Source organism: Colletes gigas, unplaced genomic scaffold (assembly GCF_013123115.1).
Source record: "Colletes gigas isolate AHSC1104 unplaced genomic scaffold, ASM1312311v1 Colletes_gigas_Sc00009, whole genome shotgun sequence".
NCBI classification, from domain to species: Eukaryota; Metazoa; Arthropoda; class Insecta; order Hymenoptera; family Colletidae; genus Colletes; species Colletes gigas.
In genome coordinates this window covers 8,371,849-8,393,116 of record NW_025106638.1, presented here as the reverse complement: position 1 = coordinate 8,393,116, position 21,268 = coordinate 8,371,849, and the positions used below count along the sequence as shown (strand labels likewise).

At 39.4% G+C, this 21,268-nt stretch overlaps 1 protein-coding gene across 3 annotated transcripts in view; it reads right to left on the bottom strand.

Moving 5' to 3' along the window:
- Nucleotides 1–243: 243 nt before the first annotated feature.
- The window catches only part of LOC122397477 (ceramide kinase), a 38,292-nt gene continuing 17,267 nt past the window's right edge, over nt 244–21,268 (bottom strand). The window contains exons 2-8 of one of the 3 annotated variants that reach the window (XM_043396633.1): nt 15,798–16,049; nt 7,787–7,980; nt 6,716–7,091; nt 6,026–6,178; nt 5,761–5,957; nt 5,196–5,365; nt 244–3,524 (exon numbers count right to left, since the gene is read on the bottom strand). In XM_043396633.1, the coding sequence (XP_043252568.1) occupies nt 3,449–3,524; nt 5,196–5,365; nt 5,761–5,957; nt 6,026–6,178; nt 6,716–7,091; nt 7,787–7,980; nt 15,798–16,049 (1,418 nt within the window). In that variant the 3' untranslated portion in view covers nt 244–3,448. Of the gene's footprint in view, nt 3,525–5,195; nt 5,508–5,760; nt 5,958–6,025; nt 6,179–6,715; nt 7,092–7,786; nt 7,981–15,797; nt 16,050–21,268 lie in introns of those variants that run through there. The other 2 variants (XM_043396634.1, XM_043396635.1) reach the window with 2 other exon arrangements.

Here is a 21,268-nt window from a genome sequence, read left to right as displayed (position 1 = left end):
CGTTCAATTTCTGTTTTAAGGTCGGTTAAAAAATTATGGTCGAATTCATTTTCGATATCGTTTAAAGGATTTTAGAATTTACATCGACAATCAACGCCGGAGAAGGTGGAATTTGAATGGAGAAGGAGAAGCTCGCTGAAAAAGTGAAGTACAATTTATTATTATGCGCAGCCATGTTGACATTCGGTGCACCATTGCGAAAATAATTCCAAGTACAATAATACGCGCGTTACAGCCACCCCGGAAGTGACGTCGCCGCGGTGATCATTCTCTTTCACTATAAATACATCGTAAATAAAATATAGATATGTATAGGTATAGATATATACATATATATACATACATATTTATGTGTATGTGTGTATATCTGCATAACCCGTGGTCACACGCTTCTACAAATTAATCTTTTTTAATAATCGTAATCGCTAATCTCATCGAGTCTGTCGGTCGTTAACCCCCTGCTGTCCTCCATTTTTCTTTCTCTTACTTTCACTGATATCCCTACTGCGAAGGAATACTCGGCAATCGCGTAATTAAAAATTAAAAATATCACTTTTCGACGGTCTTCCGAGAGGAAGACACTCTCTGTTCGAAATCAGACGCCTATTGTATCGAATTTAAAATAACAAGCTTATTAACAATCGTTTAGACGAGGAGCGTTAAACGCGTCGGAGGCAAGTTCTGTTGGTATAAATACGTACAGGGAAAACTTGTTCTCTGGGAAACGATACGTCGTCGAAGAAACGCAAAGGACAGCCAACAACGCCGTTGGTAAAAATTAAATTCGTTCTCCCTTCGCTATACGCCGGCCATTGCGGATTGAAAAATGGTCGTGGCGAATTAAACGAACGTTTACATAGGAAATGATAATTTATAGAACGCTCGTTTTGGAATTACTCGATTTAGTTCCACTTTTAAACCATCGTTGATCAAAGTCGACGGATCGAGAAGAAAACGGAGGTGACGTTCGCCATTTAAGAATAGACAGAGTCCCGGAAATGTTGATAGCTAAATGTACGGTCGAGTGCTTGTTATTCTATTTCTTTCTCTACTGGCATTTTTATTTTTTAATACAGGGTGAAAGATCCAACTACCGTCACCCGGATTATCAACACTTTATTCTTTTTATTTACTTATCAAAAGTATAGGTTCTTCTTCTTATTCGTTGCTATTTAATTTGAGAAATCGAAGGTTACGAAACCTTGAATTGTTTGTTAAGAAAACCCTCGCTGTATAATTAGTCAGCGTTGCGCAGAACGTTTCTCGTGTTTCTGCATCGACGAAAAATCATGCTTACAATAGACAGAGCCGCGGTTAGGCGGAAACCAAGGCCGGAAATCGTTCTATGCTTCCAGGTCCATTTATACCATCGACGAACATTATTTTCAATCAAACAAAAAAAAAAAAAAAGAAGAAGAGAAGGGAAGTGGAAGGAACTTGAACAAAGATCAAATTTTTGTTGCTAGTTTTTTCCATCCAATTTTTGTCGATAGCATAACTGGAGTGTTTTTTTTTTACGCGAACGCGACGGACTAGAAATGAAAACTTCTAGAACGCAGAAGATTTCCGCTCGTCAGTCGAGCTAAACGGAAAAACGGAAAGACTCGAAGGAACGATCCGATTCTATCTGCGGAAAATAAAAATCGATTGTTTGATCGACACCGCCACGAATTAGTCGCGAACCCTACGCCCTAAAGATAAATAAATAGGTCAAAATACTCGTGGTAAAAATAAATGCCGCGCGGTTCTTCCCAGCCCAAAGTACTATGTTTGGTCTAAGCTTAAGCTCTAACAGCCAAATTTCTCCCGAACGTACATCTACGAACATTTAAAATTTGAATACGTTTCGCGAAAATACATTTTGTCTCGTCTTTACGCGTATCAGGGCCCCCTCAGCCGTGGTAAAGAAAATATCGCTACTCTAACCCTATCGAAGATGAAACGTTTAGTTATCCTTTAAGTACTCGGATAGACCATGTTATTCTTGGACGTGTTTGAACTCGTATCGAACTTTTCACGCATACAACATCCTTTTATACAATTAATTCCTTTCCTTGTATTTTATCTTTACGTTTCCATCAAAGATGGATTAATACAGACTCGACGTGCTTTAAAACGATACGCGGCGAAAAGAAACGCGATAAGATTCTGTTTACTGGAGTTCAAAGACGTCGAAAAATAAATCGATCGGTACCTCGAAGAGTTCGAACCATCGCTCATTTTTATAATTTCTATCTTCTCCCAAATCACGAATAATTAACGCTTTCGTTGCTTTTTCGTTAGATTTCCACTCGTCCTCCAGAAAACGTGAAAAATATGATCGACTTTCTGGCGGACGATGACACCATCGAATTCTAACACATTCTTTTAAGTATCGTACAAGAAAAGTCTCTCCGTGCACCGAGTCTACAGCAATCGCTTCTCGAGTGTCTGTTTTAAGTACGAAAACGCGCAGCCAGTGCAGCAATGCTGGAAAAAGTACCAGAAAAGAAGGTCGATCGCCTTTTATACAAAATTACGTAAGTACCCTCTGTCGAGTGAGCCGCGATGGAATGTGTTCGATGATTCTTGGCTACCATATCTAAGAGTATGAGCAAAAAAAAAAAAAAAAAGAAACAAATATCGACCGAGTGCGAACGCAAAGGATGTCCTGCATCCTGGAACCTTCTTAACAGGATCCTCGTTCGAAACGATACAGGACCGCTACGTGTAGCTTTCTTCGCTTACGTGCAAAGTGTTCAGCTCGAAAGATAGTCCTAAATGATATCGATTATCGGTGAAATATTCCGTGATCGGACGATATCGATTCGAAATCGAGCGACAACGATATCTCGTGATCCATCAACAGATTGGGGCAAATTTTCATCACGAATAACCAAGGATTCTAACCTCCTAATAGCAACTGATAATTCCTATTATAAACGATGGGTTGCAAATGTGATAATTGCACCATTCTATTTGTACAATAAATTACTATGAATAACCGATATGAATTGAACTTTGACCTATTTTCCAAGACTAGGCTCACCGTAGCATTATATCTCGCTGTAAGAGCAAATTAGATAACCCGTTGTAAGAGCAGGTTAATCAGGTTTGGGTCAGGGTTAGAATCCTCGCGAACAGCGAATACAAATTTCAGATCGATTCGTATACTAACTTCCACGTACAAGGAGTCGTTAAATTATATGTAACGGGTACCATGGATCGGATTACAGACGTTAATCTATAACGGGGGGCTACGTAGTTTTGCAAAAATTGTTTGAAACGAATAGATTTTCGTTGAAAAAATGCTAGCCACGAGTACCTCGGGTATCGTTGCCGCGTGATCGGTTCGATCGTTGCCCACTCGGCAAGCGTGAATATCGCGACAGCTAACAATTAGGGCAAGTCGAAGGAACTGTACGATTTCGATGCCATCGTGATCCGTATATCGTTCATCGACGAGCCACTAACAGAAGCAGGTTTGCTCGCTGACCGATTCTTGAGCTCGCCTCGTGAACACGTTCACTAGTTGGCAGTGTACCCTGTAAACAGACAGTAAATGTCAAAACGGAAGAATACAGAAGTGAAAAATAATAAAAACTGATGGGGGACGCGCAGGGACGTTTACGCTATCCGATACTGTGAATTTTGTTCCGCAAAATTTCGTAATATGAGAAAACTAAGATCACTGGCAAGTTTCAGTTGGTCTTAAAAAATAAAAGTGTACACTGTTAATATAAAGTACAGGTACCCCTCCTACAACACGGCATTCCATAACACTGTACTTCTACAGTAGTGGATAACATGATTCTTGTTTAACATATTTAAAAATTAAATTACCCTAAATAATGACGTTAAGGAATAATGAACTATAGTGGCTTTACATGACAGTATACAGGGTGTTCAGTCAGCCCCTAGGAAAAATTTTAACGGTAGATTCTAGAGGCCAAAATAAGACGAAAATCAAGAATATCAATTTCTTGACTGAGGCTTCATTAAAAAGTTATTAAAAAATTAAATTAAAAAATTTCAAATCGTTCTGAAAAAATTATTTTTAGCTAAGTAGGTCAATTACAATCATTTTTTGTGAATAGATATACCTACGAGATCCTATACAGTTTCGAGAAAAAAATTCGAATAGATGCCCAAATTTTTCGGCGAGAAAAAAAATGCTAAATCGTCCTGGAAAAATTATTTTCGGTTGAGGGGGTCAATTATAATCATTTTTGGTCATTAAACATACCTTCGAAATCCTATCCACTTTCGAGAAAAAAATTATAGAATGTGTACAATTTTTTGACAAAATTAAAAAAATTCAAATCGTTCTAAAAAAATTATTTTTAGTTGCAGGGATCAATTACAATCATTTTTGGTCAATAAACATATCCCTGCAATCCTACGCACTTTCGAGAAAAAAATTCCAATAGGTAGACAAATTTTCCGACGAAATTAAAAATTTTTCAAATCGTTCTGGAAAAGTTATTTTCGATTGCAGGGGTCAAGTATAATAATTTTTGGTGAATAGACCTACCCCCGAAATTCTACCCACTTTCTAGAAAAAAATTTAGTACGGTTGGAACTTTAAACGTTAATAACTTTTTAACAAAGCCTCCATCAATAAATTAATATTCTTGATTTTCGCCTTATTTTGGCCTCTAGAATCTCCCATTCAAATTTTTCCCAGGGGCGACCGAACACCCTGTATAAACAAATTATAATTTATTAAATTATGGTTGCGTTAAATTAAAATAATATTTTTTGTTTTGTGTTATACGTGCATTTATATTTTTCATAATAATTAAGTTGCTTACGTAGAATTAAAAAAAAAATATTTGTTTTCATTAAATTTTCGGAACGTAATTCCCCTTTTTATAGTGGCTCTGGATCTCATATAACACGGTTTCACGCAACACGACATTTTCTAGGAACGTATTTACCGTGTTATAGGAGGGTTACCTGTACCAGTTTTAGCTATAATCGCCCCTGGCAATAGGCAACCCGGTACTCGCGCGAGTATTTCGAATAAAAAAAGCTACTGTATATGTTTCGATACGAAACAACCTACTTACTATTAAAAATGAAATCCAAGTCTAAATAGGAAAAGCCTTTGAAAGCGATAGAGGCGGAAGGTGGAATCACGAAATGGCAAAGAAACGCATAAACGCGTAAACAGGAACGACCACGGAACACTCGGGGAATAGACGAGTGTTTACCTGATTTTCACGTTGGAGTTATCGATTACCTCGCCGTCGCAGTTCCATACGCTCAAGCTCGAGTTCAGATATCTGGTGTTAATCTCGTTCTCGGACTGCATGTGCACAGTGGGCATGGCCCGGAATGTGAACTCCCTCGCTCTGTACACCTCCACGAACGGTAGATCGTACTTTCAAAGGCAAACAGAGAGGAATCAATCGCGTTTATTCTGGAAACGATCACGTACAGATCTCCTGTTTATCCTCCCATGCGTTTGGGATACCCGCTACCAACATACTCGGATTTCTCAAATTGGAACTCCCCAAACATCGCTGAGAAGCAAGAATACTTTTTTAGAAAAATAATTTCTAACAATCGTAAGAGTCTTGTTTCTAAGCCTGCAATTTTATTCTTTGAACAGAACGAAAGTTGTACTCGATCGGATCTTTGGTACCGGAAGTTAACTATCTATCGACGATAAATTTATATCGTATGACTATACTCGCAAATAAAAATGCTTCTAAAGTCGGAACAAACAAAGAGATCGTAATTTCCTGAAGCAGTAACGTGGACAAGCTATCCTACCAGAGTTTTCTGTTTGCTGGTCAGCCTGAGCAGCATTCTGATGTTATTTAGAAGCGACGTGTGTCGAACCAGAATCACGTCGACGCAGCCGTCCCCGACGTGACAGTGGGGACTGAATCCCATGGGGCTCCTGGAGCAAGCGCAGGCAAGGTTAGCACCGTTCACCATGAAAAATTTCCCTCTGACGGTCATCCATCCTGAAAGGAGAAATCCCATCGAAGGATCCGTAATATCGAACAACCCGGGAATAAAATCGACGACTCACTGGACATCTCTTTGTCGGGGACGCTGTTGTGCATGTGCTGCAAACATCTCGTGCAGTTTTTCGTGCATCTGGTGCTCGTCGAAGGATGGCAGGGGTCGGACAAAAGCTGTATCTCGCCCTCGTACCCTTTGTTCGCGATGATCTTCTTGAAACCTGCAACCAATTTGTTTACCACGCTCTGAACCAAACGAGATTAAACGGTTATCTTTACGCTTGAACGTCGATAAACGTCGCGAAAAAGTCTCTACATTGCCGCGGAGATAGGAAATCGATATGACGGTTATGGAAGTACGTAAAAATGAATGAGATGAGATTAAAATTGATAAGAAATCGATTGGTAGCGCTCGGGTTTAATATTATTGTTTACTTGGCCGGACATTCTCGCTAATAAAAGTAACCCAAGATAGTTTCGGTGTTCTAATTTAGACATTGGACTAGAAAAATGTGCAAACGAGGACACAGGAGAGGAGCAGATGCTCTTTTTTTTTATCACACTAAATCGTTAGTTAAAAAGATTGATTTTCAAGTCTGCACGTCAGAGTAGCCCGATGAGCGGTTGCGATTAATTAGCGCCACGGAATAGATCGATGAACGTCAGTCTACTCACCAGAGTACTCCGATGAGTAGTCGGGGGAGGGTCTACTGGGCAGAGTAGTCGGAGGAGTAGTCACTTACAATCAGTCTACTCACCGGAGTAGTCGTATCTCTGGGGACCCATCCACCTGAATTTCTCGCTGTCCCGGATCACGTCTCCCAGGTAACCGTAACTGAGAACGCTCGCGTACAGCCTCAGGAACGCCTTGTCGTTGTGCACGGACGAAATATCGAGGCCGGTGCTGTCGCCGAAAATGATATGTATCGCAGCGGTTTCCACGTCTGTCGTTCCGTGGAGGCTGTACGCCACCGTGTCGGTGCTCCCGCTAGGTATTACGCCTATGGGCAAAGGAGGGGTTGGTAGTCTAACGTCAGGGTCGTTCGGATCGATCTGCTGGTCCTTCGAAGTCCTCAGCACCAGACCGTTTATCACTTCCGCCAAGGTACCGTCTCCGCCGATGCAAACTATCGCCTGTAAACAACTAACTTTTCACAACAGCATACAGTGGCGTCCTCTTAAAAAACCACCAGTTATCTTAGAGTACTGTGTTTGAGATATAATTAAGATTTATGATCAAAATTGGGTATCTGCTGATTACTGACAGGCGATAACTGTTAATCGATCATGGGCCTTCGCAATCGATGCCTCGTGGTGGTCAAGTTCACGACCATTTTTTCAGTCGTGTTCTAACCGTCTATAGACTAATCGTAAGTGATGTGTCCACAAAATTACCACTCATTTTATGTACAATTTCAAGTATTTGTTTTTAATAAACTGTGAATACCTTGTTTAGAACGTTTCTCAATCAGCGTTAAAATTCCTTAACCCCTTATCGCTCATATTTTTCGGGTTGACTGTCATGCTTTAAAACGTTAGATTAAACAAATATCATTTTTTAAAGCAGTCAGATTCGAGCATGAGCGTTAAAGGGTTGAACGTCTACGTCCAGTCTCGACTAAGTCGTAAGTTTAACAAATTCTATGCTCGACTCGTTTCTACCTACGAATCTCTGCGACTCGAGAAATCTTTGCCTTAAGAATGATCGAGAAAAACGCAATAGTTTTATCAGTCCTCGAAGCAACGCAAGGAGTAATGACTAGCAACGACGTTACGCTGAAAATAGACCGGATCGGGAATTTTTTAATGCACCGTGGCACGATTCTTACATGGAAGTCGCTCAAGTCTGCGGTCAGAAGCGTGTCTCGAGCGTGACCGACCCGTTCCGTGACCAACATCTTCGTTTCGATGCCCGCGATGGTCATCAGAGGCTGCACGTCCTTCTCCCAAATCTTCACCCCCTTCTTTTTACCGCCAAACGGGTTCACGAACAACAGAATTTTCCTGGGACGATGAGTTAGACCTAGAAATTTAATATACAGTCGAGTAAAAAAAAAGAAAAAAAATTAATGGAAATATTTAAAATCAAACCAAGCCAATCACCAAGTGGGTCAAGTTTCTAGAGTTATAAAAGTTGAAGGAAAATGTTAACGAAAGTGAATCCAACGAAGAGGCTAAACTTCATGAAAAGTGAAAAGGTATTCTATAATAGCATTGATTCGGGCGTAGAGGCACCAGACGATACTTCGGTTCGAAGAAAACATAACGCACAGAGTGTAAACCCCAGATCAATACAGGAACCACTCTCGTTCCACCGTAGGAGTTACTTAGAAGGAGAGATCGAGTTTCATATACAATAAAGAAACGCCCAGGTTGTTTTTCCATTCGATAACTTTTCCGTCGGAGCGAAAGTGATTCAACAGAGACTATGTTTCGGTCGATTGCGGAGGTCGATAACTTCCGTTCCCAATGAACGTTGCACGCTATAATTACACGATTACACGGATCCTCAGGCCGATCGAACGTAGCCCTTACACATTTAATACAAATAACATCGTTTATTATGAATAACTGATTCTTGGAAATCTTATCATTGGTAAGCGTTCGTACAATTCCTGTAGAATGTACGGAATGAAAACTATGAAAACGTGAATACGATTCAGCGAGAACGACCGTATGGTTTCACGAGTTTCCCTCGTTTGGCGAACTTTTTCCTCCGCTTGGGAGTAAAACACGCCTTTCTATTCGATTCGCGTGACACGACGATGTTGACCTGAGGTGAAAGTGTCCCTGCCGAGTGGTAATTCCTACTCGATCTACATAGGCTTATCTTTATCCTATATATTTGCACAAAACACGATAAAACGACGCGACAGGGGTCTGACTTATCAGTTTTCCAGCAAATATTCAAGACGCAGAATACAGAATGTCTGGTTAAACTAGGCTAACATTACTTTCTCGAATATAAATATATGCCATAGTAGCAGGTAAACATGGTTTTGTCACCAAAAGATCCACTCTTACTGATCTTGCAATCTATACTAATTATGTTGTCAATAGTTTTGATGGAGGTAGTCAAGTGGATGCTATATATACGGATGTTTGTAAGGCTTTTGACACCGTTGGCCACAATATTTTAATAAACAAATTATCTTTCCTAGGTATCAACGGGACTATGCTCGTTTGGTTATCAAGAGGTAGGACTCACTCGGTGAGATATAAGGGTGTAATCTCTAAAAAAATTGTTGTCTCGTCCAGCGTTCCTCAGGGGTCTCATTTGGGTCCATTACGATTCATCTTATTTATTAACGATATTACCGTGGTTCTTACCCATTATCGCTTTCTACTATTTGCGGATGACGTTAAAATGTTTCTCAATATTAAATCTCCTGATGATTCAATCAGACTGCAGCAAGACGTTACAAATGTCAACCACTGTTGCGAGACCAATCATTTGAGTTTAAATATACAGAAATGTAAAGTTCTGCGTTTTCATCGTAAGAATACCCCCGTTATACAGCGCTACTCAGTTGATGGTATTTTTTTGAAAGATGCCACTAGCATAAGAGATCTTGGAGTAATATCCATTTCTGACTTTTTGTTCGCTAATCATGTTAAACACATTATTAGCTGCCAGGTCTCTTGACTTCATTAAAAGAATGTAAACACATTTCAGGAACCCTAACACACTGAATATCCTCATTAATGGTCTAGTTCTTCCAAACCTTGAATACTGTTCCCCTATCTGGAGCCCATACTACCACACCCATGTACAGGGTGTTCGACCACCCCTGAGAAAAATTTGAATGGGACATTCTAGAGACCAAAATAAGACGAAAATCAAGAATATCAATTTCCTGACTGAGGCTTCGTTAGTAAGTTAGTAAGTTATTAAAAAATTAAATTAAACAATATCAAATCATTCTGAAAAAATTATTTTCGTTTGCAGGGTTCGATTACAATCATTTTTGGCCATTACACATACCCCCGATATCCTACGCATTTTCAAGAAAAAAATTCGAGAAGATGCCTAAATTTTTCGACGAAAAAAAAAATTCCAAATCGTTTTGGAAAAATTATTTTCGGCTGCGGGAGTCAATTGCAATCATTTTAGGTGAATAGATATACCCCCGAAATCCTACCTATTTTCTAGAAAAAAATTCGAGAAGGTGTGAAATTTTACGACGAAAAAAGAAAATTTCAAATCGTTCTGGAAAAATTATTTCCGGTTGCGGGGGTCAATTACAATCATTTTTGGTGAATAGACATACCCCCGAAATCCTGCGTATTTTCGAGAAAAAAATACAACACTGACGGAACTTTGAACGTTAATAACTTTTTAACGAAGCCTCCATCAAGAAATTGGTATTCATGATTTTCGTCTTATTTTGGTCTCTAGAATACCCGATTAAAATTTTGCCCAGGGTTGGCCGAACACCCTAGACTGCATCGAAAAAATTCACCACAATTACTTGTCATCAATATGACGTAATTTTGTTGGGAATAGGGTTTCTTACGCTTGAACAATGTAGAACTATAACATGCTATGTTGTTTGTTTATAAAATTATCAATAACTATGTAAATTGCCCCGAAATTTTACAATTAGTTAGATTTAATGCTCCGGCGAGAATTACTCGAAATATGGAATTATTCCATATTCCAATATTCAAACGACATTATGCATACAATAATTGTGTGAATCGTATCCTTGTCCAAGCTAACCAGTTTAGCCAGCGTCTTGATTTATTTAGCAGTTCTCTGTATTTCTTTATAAAACATGTCACTAGTGTTGTACGCACTGCATTGTGTGGTGCCGCCTTCCATGCTCGCCACCAGAGGGATCTGCGCTCTCACAAGCGCTCGACCGACCCCTCGGTTGCTATATACATTCCTCGAACGACTTCCCAATATCCCAGACGTCTATGGCAGGGCCTGCTAGAAAGCTTCACTTCTTTCCTTTTCACGCCTCCTACGAAATTCTTCCGAGATTCTACCCTCAGCCAGCAGCGCCACAATTGGTATAACATATGCAATTAATGAGACATTTGCACATGTTATGTAACAGTATTATATCAAAGGGTGTGTAATAACCCGTAAATAAATAAATAAATAAAAAGCACAAAGAGATTGAACGTTCTCCAAGAATATGTAAAAAGGAATCGATTTTTCAAAGATTTACTCCAGCATAAAATATCTCCTTACTCTCTTTCTTTCGTCGTGGTTCCGTTCGGAGTTTTTCCATTAAATATTTCAAGCAAGCCAATGCATTTAAACGAACTTATTAAACACTGAAACCTCCTCGATGCTGTTTAAATATCGTAAATGTCTTTGGTTTCCCAATCTTGTATCCGCGATTATACAAGAAATTTCCTGTCTTCGCCCAACGTTTATAATTAATTAACATTTAATTCGAAGAGCGTATCTCGTCGGGCAGCAACAGAAGCGCGAAGCAAAAATTCTTTCAAAATTATTCAACGATTCTGTGGCGCATTTTAAAACCGCTCAAGAGCGAAGAGTCCTTAAGCTAACAAACAGGTTCCACGGATGGGTCTTTAACGTCAAGGTCCGAGAAAAAGGCAGAAAGCTAGAAGTATCGACCGTGACCTTGGCTTGCAACTCTTGAATCGCGAAAAATTGATAGGCGACGTAACCGGTTCGCCTGACAATGTTTTTTCCGTGTTGCAGGAAATTTTTTTCAGAAAAATGACGGGCATAAATATCGCCGATGAACGTGCACTTTATTCTCACTCGCAACTAAATGGACGTCAAAGTTTCTTAAACACCGGCCAACGATTGTGCTTTAATTAGTGACTATTCTTATAGAGTTCAAATTATACATCCATCCATCGCGATGTGAACCTAATTCCACAATTCTAATTTCAAGTTAAAATTTTGAAAGTAATCATACGACTCTTTTGATCGAAACAGTTGATCGGAAATTCCCAATCGATCAATTTAAAGATCCATACCGACCAGAACATTTTTCGGCGAAATTAAAAATTTTCAAACCGTTTAAAAAAAATTATTTTTGGTTGCAGGGGCCAATTATAAGCATTTTTGGTGAATAGACATACCCCCGAAATCCTATACAGTTTCGAGAAAAAAGTTCCAATAGGTAGACAAATTTTTCGACGAAATTAAAACATTTCAAATCGTTCTAAAAAAATTATTTTTAATTGCAGGGGTCAATTATAATCATTTTTCGTCAATAAACATACCCCTGAAATCCTACGCACTTTCGAGAAAAAAATTCCACTAGGTAGATAAATTTTTCGACAAAATTAAAAAATTTCAAATCATTCTAAAAAAATTATTTTTAATTGCAGGGGTCAATTACAATCATTTTTGGTCAAGATACATACCCCCGAAATTCTACCCTCCTTCTAGAAAAAAATTCATTACGGTTGGAACTTTAAACGTTAATAACTTTTTAACGAAGCTTCAATCAACAAATTGGTATTCTCGATTTTCGTCTTATTTTTACCTCTAAAATCTCTCATTAAAATTCTTCCCAGGGGTGGCCAAACATCCTATATGTATAAACGGGGAGTCCTCGAAGGTACTGGACCGAAATAACACCTTATTTGGGCAACAGAAAGTGCACGTGTGCACACGGTCGAGTGCTTTCGAGTTCTTCTTTCTCCTCGCTGAACGACGATGACGTAAAACTGCTCGCGAAAGAGGCCCGCAGGCGCGAATAAGAAATTCCCTGCAAAATCCCGGTGTTCCTTGCGATACATGTGTAGTACGTCGATCGATACAGCGTGCAAATACGCGATTAGCATTCTAATCATAATCCAGCGACTCTTTCATTTGGTATTCCCGGTTAGGCGCGATCGTGTCGCGTTTTGTCGGTAATTGATTGGTTCAAAATGCAAATTGCCTGCAATTAGGAAATTGCCGCGACCAAAGGCTTATTGTTGCGGTAATAAGACTCAAACTCTGCACATTGTTTCCGTTCGAACGTAGGATGTGTACTTTGGTTAATTGCGTTCCTGTGTTTTTCTAATGACAGAGAAAACATAAAATTTCGCAATTACAGTAAACATGGAGATTTTCGAAGCGCACGAAGATCGTGGGGTTTTATGGATCGATCAAACGATACAAAATGTTTGCAAAAACCTTTGTGGCCGCCAAGTTTCGTCGTTTCTTCGTTGCGTTTCTTATGCAGGGATTAAAAAACATACTCGACCGCGCGGCCTTGATCCGTAACCAGCGACCTAGATACAGCATGTGAGCTATGATTAATCCTGTCTACTCGCTCGTTGCAGGATGCTAATTGTAAGCCGTCGACTGACCGAAACTCAAATGAGAGAGTCTCAAATGAGACGATCTTCTCCCGATACCTTTATGTTTCGGCGAAACCGACGACTATCGATTTATTCGATTATGCAGGGGACACGATGCCTTTGTAATAGCAGACTTTAATGATCGATACTCGATAAATTATTCAAACGACGGGCTATTCTTCCATCATAAATGTGAAGAGGATAATAGCTCGTGTACTTTGGTCGTGATTCAACTTTCACCTACTTCTGCGATGTTTTATATTTTTGCACCCTACAATTTTAGACTGTTCTATGTTACATCGATCCAGCACTCCGTCGAAAAGGAGGTTCGAGGCATAATATATGCAATTCTACGTCCGCTGTCCGCGACGTATCAACATATTACACCCGTTAATAATATGTTAAGCTTTTGCAATCCTATGCGGGAGTCTAGTTTGTCTCGACACAGAGGTTTATGACAACTGTCATGCGACGTTAGAGATCCCAGGTGTATTTCCCTACATTACAGTAATTGAATACAGGGTGGGGCATTTAATATCTCCGGCTAAACTTTTTCTCTTCGACGTATCTAACCACACATACGTAACATATGTATATACTAGGTCGAGTCATAAGCATCTTCCGCTTTTTTATCAGACATTTATTTTGCTCTCATTAAATAACAAAATTACATTAATTTATTATCTATTCACCACTATTATCTATAACCTTCTCCCATCTTCCTGGCAGTTTATCAATTCCTTCCTTGTAAAATGTGGTTGGTTTGGACTGGAAGAAGTTTTCGACAGCCTTGCTGACTTGCTCTTCAGAATTGACGGTTTTTCCATTCAAAAAGTTTTGTAAAGAACAGAAAAGGTGGTAGTCTGTCGGGGCAAGATCCGGGGAGTAAGGTGGATGTGATAAAACAGACCATCCAAGCTCAAGAATTTTTTTTTGAGTCACTCTTGCTGTATGTGGTCGCGCATTGTCGTGTAAAAGAATGAAGTTTTTGCGATTAACGAGTGCAGGACACTTTTCATGGAGTTTCTCTTGCACTATTTGCAACTGCTGAACGTATCTATCCGCAGTAATCGTTAAATTTGACTTCAACAACTCGTGGTGAATTATTCCTTGACAATCCCACCATGCACGCAATAAAATCTTTTTGCCATGGATGTTTGCTTTCGGATCTGGTAGGGGTGGTTGATCCTTATCAAACCACTGTCTTTTGCGGACTATATTGTCATAGGTGTGGCGTCGCCTCCCATGCTCGCCACCAGAGGGGTCGCGCTCTCACAAGCGCTTGACCGACACCTCGGTTGCTATACATATATACAATCCTCGACCGACTACCCAATATCCCAGTCGTCTAAGGCCGCTTTGTATAGTTTTTTTGGTGTCATTTTTTTATACAAAATATTAAATCTTGCCCCTAGTATAAGTAACTTTTTTTTAAACTATCTTGTAAGTAGCATTAAGTGCGACGGACATTATTTAATGTTAAGATTACGCGAGCCTATGTTGAGCCATTAGTCTAAATTGTAGTCCTAGTTATAAGTCAGCCGTTTGTACGTTTAGGTTTATTGTACCCCCTTGTATATATATTTATAATTGTTTTCTTGGCACAATAAACGTTTGTTAAAAAAAAAAGTTGTCTAAGGCAGGGTCTGTTAGAAAGCCTTACTGATGAGTCCACTAGCAGGCCCGGACGAAACGCGCCCCCTCCTTTCCTTTTCTGTCCTCCTACGAATTTCCCGAGTTCCTAACCGCAGCGAAGCAGCGCCACATAGGTAACCCATTTTTCATTGCCTGTTACAATCCTGTTCAAAAAAGGCTCAATTTTTATCCGTGAGAGCAGACTTGTGACGATTGACATGCGATCGTCTTTATTCCGTTCACTGAGATTGTAAGGTACCCATACTCCTAACTTGCTGACTTTCCCTAATTTCTCCAGGTGGTGGTTAACAGTTTGTGATGTATTCAACCTTTCTGCTATACCTCTTGTTTATTGGCGTGGATTTTTCTCCAATATTGCCTTTAAAAGGTTGTCGTCAAAGTCGGAAGGACGTCTCGCCCACGATTCGTCTTTTAAGGTCGTATTTCCAGAACGGAATTTTATAAACCAATTTCTAACTGCTCGATTAGTTATTAGTCCTTCACCATATACACTATTGCCTCGTTTAAATTCCCAAAGCATTACATGACTAGTATGTACTTTTTGACTCTCCATTTCAGAGGTTAAAAAAAAAACAGTTTAACGTAACGTGTATCACACAAAACAGTTGACAAAAGACTAACTGAAGCCTCGTCTATAAAGTGAAAACAAAAACTTGTTGTCATGGTAACTCGTAGGGTAGATACGAACAATAGATTCTACTTAGCTGCATCGGAAGTTACTCATGACTCGACCTAATATGTTAAATTCCACTCTGATCACTCACTAGTATTATCTAGGGCGTTTATGCTTGCTTACGTTTGATTCCGTCGCCACTAACAAAACATTTTTCACCTACGGAAGTGGGAAAACACGATTAAAAATGTCTGGTATAATTAATGGAAGACAGTACTCACCCATGAGGTAGTTGCGAATGGTCTTGACCCAGGAAGCCACCTGTCTGGGATCCGTGTGGCTCATCGTGACACTGTGGTGGCTCCATTTGTTCTTTGGTCCGCGAACAGCGTAGTGTAAAATAAAATTGGTCGGGCAAACGGTGGGGGAGGTAGGTAACGACGGCAGTTGCTTCTCTTTCGAGTTTACACCCGGTATCCAATCATCTCCGTAACGCACAGCCAACACGTCCGTCAGGGGTAGCGTCCATCTTGCTGAAAATTAGCAAGACACTTATTTGTTTCATCCATTTGCTTCTTCCGCGCGATTCAATGTTTTTAAAAAAGTTTAAATACACAGTTTTTAAATGATTCAATAGCGAGAGATTACTATTGTTGTTAGTCGACGTCTTTGGGGGAATGTAAAGTTCCCCAAGTTCCTGGGGAACGAATTTAGAAATTCCTGGAGATCCCAGCTCTTTCGTTTCCACTTCTCGGAAGCTTTCAAACAAACCCAGGACATAATTAAACTTGTCCCCGCACAGTTACCAGCGGCATTGAAACGGCCACGTTCGTTCGATGGGAAAATTGTCTGTTCGGATCGCGGGTCACGATCGTTGTAGCTACACTTCACGCTCAGCCAGGACGTGATCGAAATAATAAGCACCTCCGAGCAACGACGGAGTCGACCAATTTATTTCACGAGGTACACAGTTTTGCGCTCCGACGGTTAAATCGATTCCATTCCTTCTCGATTCCTTCGCGAAAATGTTTCGCGAGCCATTCGAACCGCAAAACCGCACGCCACTTACCCCGACCTTTCTTTTCCATCCGTTTTACAACCGTCCTCGTTCAAACAAAATTCCCGCGTCCTTAGACCGTGTTCAAATACGATACGAGGTGTGTAAATTAAGTAACGAGACTGGCAACGCAGCGTTCGATCTGTCAACATTTGGAACACGGGATTTGGAGAAACGGTAGGCGAACGTGTGGTACGCCTTCGATACAAGTTTGTACCCGTTAGAATCATTTGATTGTCCGTAGCAATTGTTTTCGTAAAACAGTTCTTTCTAGTACGTCCCAAAAATTAGCCAAAAGTCATGCTGACCATAAAGCCATTAACCATATTTAATTAATTTAACCGTATTTTGGAACTGCGAACACCCACCCCTGTACAACCCTCAGTGGGTGGGATTTCGAATGTCGGGAGGACTGGCCCACGAGGCATGGACAAAGTTTAATTTGTTACTAGAATTTCCGCCTATTTTTGGATTGAGTATATAACCACAGAACCTTTACAAATGACATCCAGAACAGAACCAAGTTACAATCAGAACACTTAACAGTTACACAAGAACATTTGCCAATCGGCGTGCCTAGCCATCAAATCATCGCTGTATAGTATATAATAGCAACCGAGGAGTCGGTCGAGCGCTTGTGAGAGCACGACCCCTCTGGTGGCGAGCATGGGAGGCGACGCCACACTTCGAAAAAGGGTCATGCGTGTGAGGCCAATTATCAAAAACAACTGGATGTTGCACAGTAATTTCAGCAAATGAGTTTTTTGGCCAGTAAAACAATTCCTGTGGCTCCTCAGTCTCCTTATTCGCCTGACTCGAGTCCTTGTGATTTTTTCCTCTTCCCGGGATTGAAAACTCACCTCAAGGGACGTAATTTTGGGACACTCGGAAACATTGATGCGGCTGCAACCGACCAGCTGAAGGCTGTACCAGTATCCGAGTTCCAGCGTTGTTATGAGGATTGGAAGAATCGTTTCCGGCGCTGTGTGGCTTTCCAAGGAAGTTATTTCGAGGAAGACAATATTGAATTGTAATTTTATTCGAGTAAAAAAATTTTAATTGATCAGTCTCATTACTTAATTTACACACGTAATTTTTAAACTATCGTTCAACCTTCTTGGGAGTCATTTTAATACTTTCACGCCTTTAAATTAAATTATCTTAAACGCCTTATGTTTATAATTTTTGCACCCGCCATCGAGTAAGTTTGTTTCGCGGCGAGTAGAGGAGAGAAATTGATTTTTCCGTGGTTATTTCTGTCGATGAAAGCCGCACGAGACAAAAACAAATGGCATTGTCAACATCAACGTTAAAACCTGCGACTGCAATGGAGATTGAGAAACTTTCGATGACGCGATAAGTCGGACGCATTTGTTTCTTGCCTTTACTTTTTCCGCCTCGGGTCGAGCTTTGTATTTGCAGAATGCAACCGAGGAGCGTATCTACTAGGCGTCTCGGTAGAAATTCCGCTTGGAGCAACGTCTCTGAACCGTTCATTTAACAAGACGATTCCAGAGGAAAGAGTAATTGTTATTTTTGGTCCGAGTATCTTCGATAGATTCGATTCGTAGCTCGTCGTCTATCAATTATTCACCGTTCTAGCAGACCATTAAGCGCTGTCTCCGAGCTGCACGTGCGTTCGTAAATACAAAACGGCGCTAAAAATATTGCACGCGTGGCCTACTCGCGGGAGAATCGTATGTCGCCTCTCTCCTCGCGAGCCTACTCCACTTTCAGCTTCGATCGGCAATTTGCAATCGACCAGGGACAGATAATTCCAACCATACGACCGCTATGCTACTTAAAATACTGAAACTGGAGCCACGAATTCGAAGCTAGTTAAAACGCTTGAAATTTAAGGACTCGAATTTACTGCAAGTGTACGTTAAGCACACAGAAAAGATATCGCCATGATTCAAGAATTAAAGAATATCTAAAGAAGAAGTATTTTTGTTTAATTTTAAAACACAGAAACGGGGATCTCCTGGAACAGCTTCCAAGATTCCAAAAATTATACCATGTCTTTTTTTAAAGGTTCAGAGTATAGACTTTTGCCTTCAGGAAGGATTATGATAATTTTTAAAAATTGTTTAATCGTCACGAGCATTCTTAATTACACATAGCTGGATTGTTTTGTTTAAATTAAAGCGACGCATCGAAAGATCTCGTGACGTATTTCGTATCTGTTAATTTATTTAATGCCTCGTGCACGAGCTTTAGCAGAAACAGCTGTGTAGATCGTACGTGTAGATCGACTAACACGCCCGACGTGCCATAAATTTTTTACTTGGAATCAATACACAATTTCGCTCCAACTGTTTTATCGCATCTATCATATTTATATCTGCCTCTATCTTCTATTGCCAAAGGGTCTCTGCTCGAGGCAATAATAATATAATGTGAGCCACGAATACATAGACGGAAGTAGCACTCGTATAGAATGTTCCTGATCGGGAGAACATGATCGTTGTTACCCTAACCGAGTGACACAGAAATTTTTAATATTTATACACGAATCCATTGTCGACGGAGTTTCAATCCCAAAGGATTATAAATTCAGATTTTAAAACGTGACGGAAATGAACAACATTTACTGACGTTGCGATTTACTGCCGCGGAAAAAAAATTTCGTAACGCGTCACGAATCGAACGCAGTCAACATCGAGACTTATGTACATCGCGTTTACAATCGCTATGACGCGCTAGATGTACGTTTCATATTTGCTCGCAAACGCAATTACTAGAAATGAAATTTAAAAAAGATGTAATTATACTTAGTCACAGTAATTTTTATGTGAGTTTATATAGATTAGAATTTCTAATAAAACTGACAAAAAAATTTACCCTAGTTTTCTATAAGCACTTATTTCCATTGCATTATACGTTTCTTCACGTATCTATTGTTTCAATTTCTTTGGTATAAATAAATACATTATAATTGTCGGTAGTTCTAGTGTTAATATGCATATAGCTAGGCAGTTCTGTATAGGGTTTTAAGTACAGGTAGTCCTCCTACAACACGACATCCTATAACACGGTTTCGGTATAACACGATTCATAAATTGCCAGAACCCTCCTACAACACGGCATCCTATAGCACGGTTTCGCTTTAACGCGTTAAGAAAATTGCGAAAACCTTTGTACAACACTGTACTCCTACAGCACGGGATAACATGATTTTTGCTTAACATATTTAACACTAGATTTACGGGCATTGATTGCACGTATATTTATTGATACCTTTCACGTTGACGATTACCATAAAATACGAGTTTTCTTTTAATTAGAATATGTATTCATGCCATTGCATCAATCAAATTCAACATAAGTTGTTAAAAAATAATATTTACGCGTTCTGCAATTTTAAATATGGAATCAGACATCCGTCAAATCGACGGCTTCCGTAAATCTAGTGTTAAAAAGTAAATTACCTTAAAATAATGAGCTATAGTGGCTTTACATGAAATAATATAAACAAATTATAATTTATTAAATTAAGGTTGCTTTAAATTAAAATAATACTTTTTGTTTTGTGTTATACGTACATTTATATTTTTCATAAGAATTAAGTTGCTTATGTAGAATTAAAAAAAAATATTTGTTTTTAATAAGTTTTTGGAACGTAACTCCCTTTTTTATACTAGCTCTGAGTCTCATATAACACGACATTTTCTAGGAACCTATCTACCGTGTTATAGGAGGGTTACATCTATACAAGAAATGGTTTCCGATATATTGCGACTGGGCAATTCTACGGTCGGATTTCATTGGTTTCGCCATCGTCGAAGCTCTTCGAGTCTTGGAACAAAGCCTGATGATCGTGTTTGTAGGTCGCGTTCGCAGCTTCTGCGAGTCACAACATTCGTGAAACCATTAACCCGTAAAAGTTTCCGTTGCGTGAGCGCCAATGCAAATTTCCAACGAATACATATTTCGCGGGAGGTCACCAAACACCCCACCCCATCCAAACGGTCCTACATATTCGTTTTGCAACGTTCCGAGGGGATTTCAAGCTCGAACGAAAGTGGATCTTCCAATTACAGCTACCGGGGAGCTTACAAATAGCTCCAATTCTTTCAAAACCTCTCCAACATTTTTTTAACTTTAGACAACACAACTTGATCGATGACTAAATAGAGTTCATGATTATTTTTTTACGAGGAAATCCATTAGCATGATTATAATAAATTTAAGACTGTGATAAGAGATTTTTCCCTAATCAATTAATGGATAAACATTATTTATAAAATGAAAATTATAATACGATTATTAATCGAACCTGGGTCCCAGAAATTGGAAAGTCCAACACGTTGCCACCAAACCATATTGCTGCTCGATATATTAGGTGTACAAATGAATGATCCAAATTATCTTAAGGGGGGACCTTTATGTAGAAATTCGAAATTAACCCGATTTTCAAGAATTATTTCGAAGGATAAAGAATTAATAAATATTTGTAAGGTTTTGAGGACTATTTAGAATATACTTCAATTTCATTTTGCAATTTTTTTTGTTCAAATAAAATGCAAAATGGTGGAGATAGAGCACGATTTGCTAGAAGCGTCGCAAGACGTCTTCTAAAACGGTGTACACTCTAGTGTCCGTTTTTATTATCCCAATCTGCTAAGCAACGAAATATGATTAGTATATAGCAATAGTAAATGGATGAACCGAAAATATTGAAAGAAAATTAAA